Source organism: Pinus tabuliformis, chromosome 3_1, assembly GCF_031772625.1.
Source record: "Pinus tabuliformis cultivar Carrire ecotype Pingquan chromosome 3_1, CPIR1, whole genome shotgun sequence".
NCBI classification, from domain to species: Eukaryota; Viridiplantae; Streptophyta; class Pinopsida; order Pinales; family Pinaceae; genus Pinus; species Pinus tabuliformis.
The window spans coordinates 129508679-129513719 of record NC_142301.1 but is presented as its reverse complement, the minus strand read 5'-3'; the positions used below and the strand labels follow the sequence as shown (position 1 = coordinate 129513719).

The window sequence follows — 5041 nt, the reverse complement described above, 5'->3', positions numbered from 1 at the left end:
AGAAACAGGATCAACAAGAAGACGATGTTGAAGGAAGATGGGCATACTTCATAAGGTCATCACGGCAAAACAAGTGATTAAAAAACTGACAATCCCAGATTGAGGAAGAAATAACGAAGAAATTATTGAAGAATGTGGAATTATATTATCCGTCCCTTTGAGTCCGACATTGTTAATCATATACAGAGCATTACATTGATAGTGACAGCCAGAGCATGTTATAAACAAACAATTCTCCCAACTGTTCGAAGCCAAGAGCTATTTATTTAGTGGTATAAAATGGCTGAACAGTTGCAGGAAAGCCATCGTGCGTTACCACCACATTCGAAAAACAGCATCACTTTGCAAGCAAAATTGTTGCAGCAATGGGGAGATCCTTATGTTGTCATTGGAAGTTTAGAGGAAACTTAATAATTACAAACTTTAAATTATACAAAATTAAATGCAATTATTTAAAATTTACAACCACAAGCTTTAAATCATGGAAAATTGTTACTTCTTCATTTCAGAATCAAAAATGTTGAAAAGTAAATGTCAAGAGGACATATTCAGAGGAATCAAATCAAATCAATAAATGTCAAGATGATCAAATATTCAGTAGCATCAAATCAAATTTATAAAAGTGGAAATCTGTAAAATGAAGCTGGAATTTGAAGGTGGTTTCAACGACATATTGATTATCCAAATATTTAAATACATTTGATTATTTAGAATATTTTAAAAATTGTTTATAATTTTATAATGTTGAAAATAAAATTAAAAAAATTATGTGTTACAGTTAATTTTTATAATTGCATTTAATAATTTAATATCTCTAGAATTAATTTTTATAATTATATTTAATAATTAATATTTTGAAAAGTTAAAAAAAAATGTTTAGCTATTTTTCTTTTCATTTATATTTAATATAAATTTATGAGGAATCTTAATTGTTGATCGTCATGTTGTGAAATATTTTCTGAACATTAAGATTAAAAATTACATCTTCCATATATTTTTTAATATAAATATTATGGAAAAAAGATATAATTTTTAAAAAACCATTTAAACTTTATAATTTGATTTTAAATTTTTTTCCAATATTTATAATTTCATATTTTCTTCACAATTTTATTAACATTCTATTGTCATGACTGTGATTTTTCAGCACTATATATGTTGATGTGTTCTATATATTCACAAAGAATTATGTGAAAGAAATCATATTAATATATTATCTTTTTATTACCAAAAATTTCAGTGGATTTTATTGTTTTTCATTATTATAATTTAATGAAATTATTTTATTATCTTAAATCATTTACAATATATTATCAATGAAATAAACATACTATATAATTTTATTTTATATTATCATTCACATGACATAATATTTTAATTTTTATAAATCATTAACCAATAAACCTTATTATTTGGTATTATACGGTTGTTAAACAATATAATTATAAGTTATTTTAGCTAAATTCAATGAAATTATAAAAATAAAATTAAACAATTTCTCTTAACCATGTTGAAGTATTTTATTACTTTTCATATTTTTTAAGTATCTTATTCACTATCCTATATCTATCTTAACTCGAGATCTACCAAGTTGAGAAGGGATCAAATCTCTTTTCACCCTAAAATAAGTTTTCATCTCAAGATATTTGATTCAATGTGGCTTCTTTTTCACCCTAAAATAAGTTTGCATCTCAAGATATTTAATTCATTATGGCTCTTGCTAGATCCATAATGAAGATAAATCTAAATTAGTTTAACTACTACTATTATTATTATTATTATTTATTTTTTAATAACTTATTTTAATTTTAATTTTATGTAATTTAACTAACTCAAAATATTTAACCCTGAATATTTGTTTGAACTGATTAGGATCCTTACGGCTAAGCGATCGATGTTGCCCCTGCTAGGGTTACTGAAAATTCCCGCCACCCCTCTCCTTTGTGTCCTCGGCTTCTCTGGCCTTCGACGCCGCTGATCTCCTCACCATGGTCCTGCCGTCCGGAGGGGTGGGCTCTGCCCCCCTCCCTCATCAGATCCCTCTCCTGACAAGTCAGTAAATGCAGAAGTTCCAATCGGTCAAGGCCCTGACCCAACTGATGGCCCTCATTCAGATCTTGTTAAAAACAATAATGGAAAAGCTGTTGCGGGTCAGATGATAGCCAAAGACAAAGGAACAGACCAGAACAACTCGATGTCACGGCCAAAAGCATTCTTTGCAACATTCATTCCTAAGTCTGCAAAGAGAATAAAAATAGATATTCCCAGTGATGAAATCAATGCCCAAATCCAATACATGAGTGATCATGCACTCATAGGCAAGTTCCTTGGATTCTGGCCAACTGAAAAGGCCTTGTATGGATGGATAGCCTCCAAATGGAAGCCTAAGGGTCAAGTCTCCCTGCAGTTAGGTCCCAAAGGTTCTTTCACTGCTATCTTCAACTGCCTGGAAGACAAAACTCGCATCTTTGAAGGAGGTATGTATTTCTTCAGCTCTGCAGGCCTATATCTTCGAGAATGGAAAGTGAGGTTCGATCCAAACAAAGAGGATTTCACCTGGGCTCCGGTATGGATACGCTTGTATTCTCTTCCTGTGGAATATTGGAACGAGGATACTTTAAAGGACATTGGCAACAACCTAGGAGTCTTCATCAAAGTAGCTAAGGAAACCAAATACCGAAGATACACCTCCTATGCCAGGATCTGTGTACAGATGCATCTGGCCAAAGAACTGACGGAATTGGTAAGTTTATTTCATGACGATTATGAATGGGTACAAACTATAGACTACGAGCATATTCCTTTTCATTGCAGAAGGTGCCATGAGCATGGCCATCTTTTCCGGGATTGCCCTGTGAATCTTCAGTCGAAAGCATCCACATCAGAGATAAGTAAAGACGCTGACGGATTCACGAGAGTTCCTAGCCGTAGAAAGCAAACCAAGAAACCTCCAGTTGCTCCAGAAGATCCCAAGAAACCTGAAACTTGGAATAGCTTTAGAATCTTGTCCTCTCCAATCTTCATGGAGGATCATACACTCATCCCATCTTCAGATCCTTCCCCTTCCACCCATATGCCTCCCCCAAATCCCTCGGCTTCACCCTCTAAGTCTGCTCTAATCAGCACTCCCGCTTCAACCTGTACAGACAAAAATCACACTTCAGAAACAACCATACAATCTTCCGCCATGGAGGTTGACGCTTCTCTAGCCCACATTATCAATCAAAGGTCAGATGAGGAGGAACAGGACAAACCATCACTCATGGAGGAGGGACAAGAAAGTGAAGATGTAGGAGGTATGGACCTACTCAAACTGGAAGCAACGTGTCGACAAAAAGACTTCAGTGATATTCCCCCAAGGGAGATCAACAGACTTGAAGGAGTTCTGATCAGAGCATAGCAAAACAAATATCTCAGCATTCAGGCAGGTAGTCCTTAGGATGGTAAAAAAATTTTGAAAGACACGAAAAAATGAGGGCGCAAAACGTATTTGCAAAGGACTATCATTATTGGAGAAATGTTGGTGGATTCTGGAGAATTCCCCAAGCTGACCAAGTTCTTTAAAGCTCTTCCCCACGGTTCCTCATGAAGCTAATCTCATGGAATGTGCGAGGGATTAACAGCCCTGCAAAACATAGAATGTTAAAAAACATGATTGAGCAAGAAAGGCCCACATTAGTCTTTCTACAAGAAACCAAAGGCAATAGCACTACATTGGAGAAAATTCTAAACAAAGTTTGGACAGGAAGTCGTTTAGTCTCTGTGGATGCATCAGGCGCTTCTGGAGGGTTGGAAATCTTATGGAACCCTCAAATCCTCTCCCTTCAAGATTTCCATGCCTCTCACTTCTTCATTCAAACCACTTTCCACCTCATTGGTACCAACATCCATGGTCTTCTCACTAATCTGTATTTTCCTCAAGATCTTCAAAAAAAGTTGGATTTGCTGAACTCTCTGACTGCTCTTAGCTCTAGCAGAAGCCATCCCCTATGGATAAGTGGTGGTGACTTCAATACCATTATAGCACTGGAGGAAAAATCCGGAGGTCGAGCAAGACTGGAAGGGGACAACATTGGCTTTAAAGACTTCATATCTAGGAATCAGCTCATGGATCTTCAGACCTCAAGCGGTATGTTTACATGGACCAACAAACAAAGAGGATCTCAGCACATAGCCTCTAGACTTGATCGTTTCCTCCTGTCAGATAACGCCATTAATCTGGGCGGAGATTTCCATGCATCCATTTTGCCTCAAGCAGGCTCAGATCACTGGCCTATAATGCTTCAATGGTCATGTCCAAAGTCAAAGAGCAACAGACCTTTCCGCTTCAAATCCTTCTGGTTATCCCATCCTAACTTGAAAGATGTGGTAATAGCTGTCTGGGAATCCTTCACTCCCCCCGCAGGAGCCAAGATGTTTCAATTTCAAGAAAAGCTAAAATGCCTTAAACAAGTGCTAAAAACTTGGAATTGCACTCAGTTTGGCAACATATTCGATCAAAGGAAAGCGTTGGAGCAGCAAATGTACATGTTGCAACAACGTATCATATCAGAGGGTCGAACGGAGGATTATGCACTAGAAGAGTTGGTTCTCCTAAATCAGATTGAAACAAGCAGGCAGCAAGAAGAGACTCTCTAGCGACAAAAATCCAGGATCAGATGGCTCAAGGACGGGGAGAAAAATACTAAGTTCTTTCACAGGTCAACCATTCAAAGGAGAATGCACAACAACATCGCCTTCATCAACAATCAACAAGGGGAGCGCCTGGAGGTGCATGAAGACATAGTACAGGAATTCCAAGAATACTTTAAGGACACTCTTAGAGAACCGTCGGGTAGCAAAAATCAAGCCATACAAAAGATAGTGCAGCACATTCCTAAAATCATTAATGAGGATCACAACAATAGGCTTCTCTAGCCTATCTCCATGTAGGAAGTGGAGGACACAATGGCCCAACTCAAGGATGGTAAGGCGCCTGGCCCTGACGGATTCACAACCAACTTCTTTCATGCTTTCTGGGAGCTTATCAAAACAGAGGTCT

General features: G+C 36.8%; 1 protein-coding gene across 1 annotated transcript; it reads left to right on the top strand.

The window, feature by feature from the left end:
• Nucleotides 1–2479: 2479 nt before the first annotated feature.
• On the top strand, nucleotides 2480–4638 carry LOC149186101 (uncharacterized). Its single transcript, XM_089409227.1, has 2 exons — nucleotides 2480–3296; nucleotides 3776–4638. The coding sequence occupies exons 1-2, from the start codon at nucleotides 2480–2482 to the stop codon at nucleotides 4636–4638; spliced, it is 1680 nt and encodes a 559-aa protein (XP_089265353.1).
• Nucleotides 4639–5041: the final 403 nt, after the last annotated feature.

Excerpts from the sequence above, each read along its gene's own strand:
- LOC149186101 (XM_089409227.1), top strand. The coding sequence starts at position 2,480 with ATGTATTTCTTCAGCTCTGCAGGCCTATATCTTCGAGAATGGAAAGTG. Across the intron at positions 3,297-3,775 it reads AGAAAGTGAAGATGTAGGAG|GCGCTTCTGGAGGGTTGGAA; the intron begins GTATGGACCTAC and ends TGGATGCATCAG.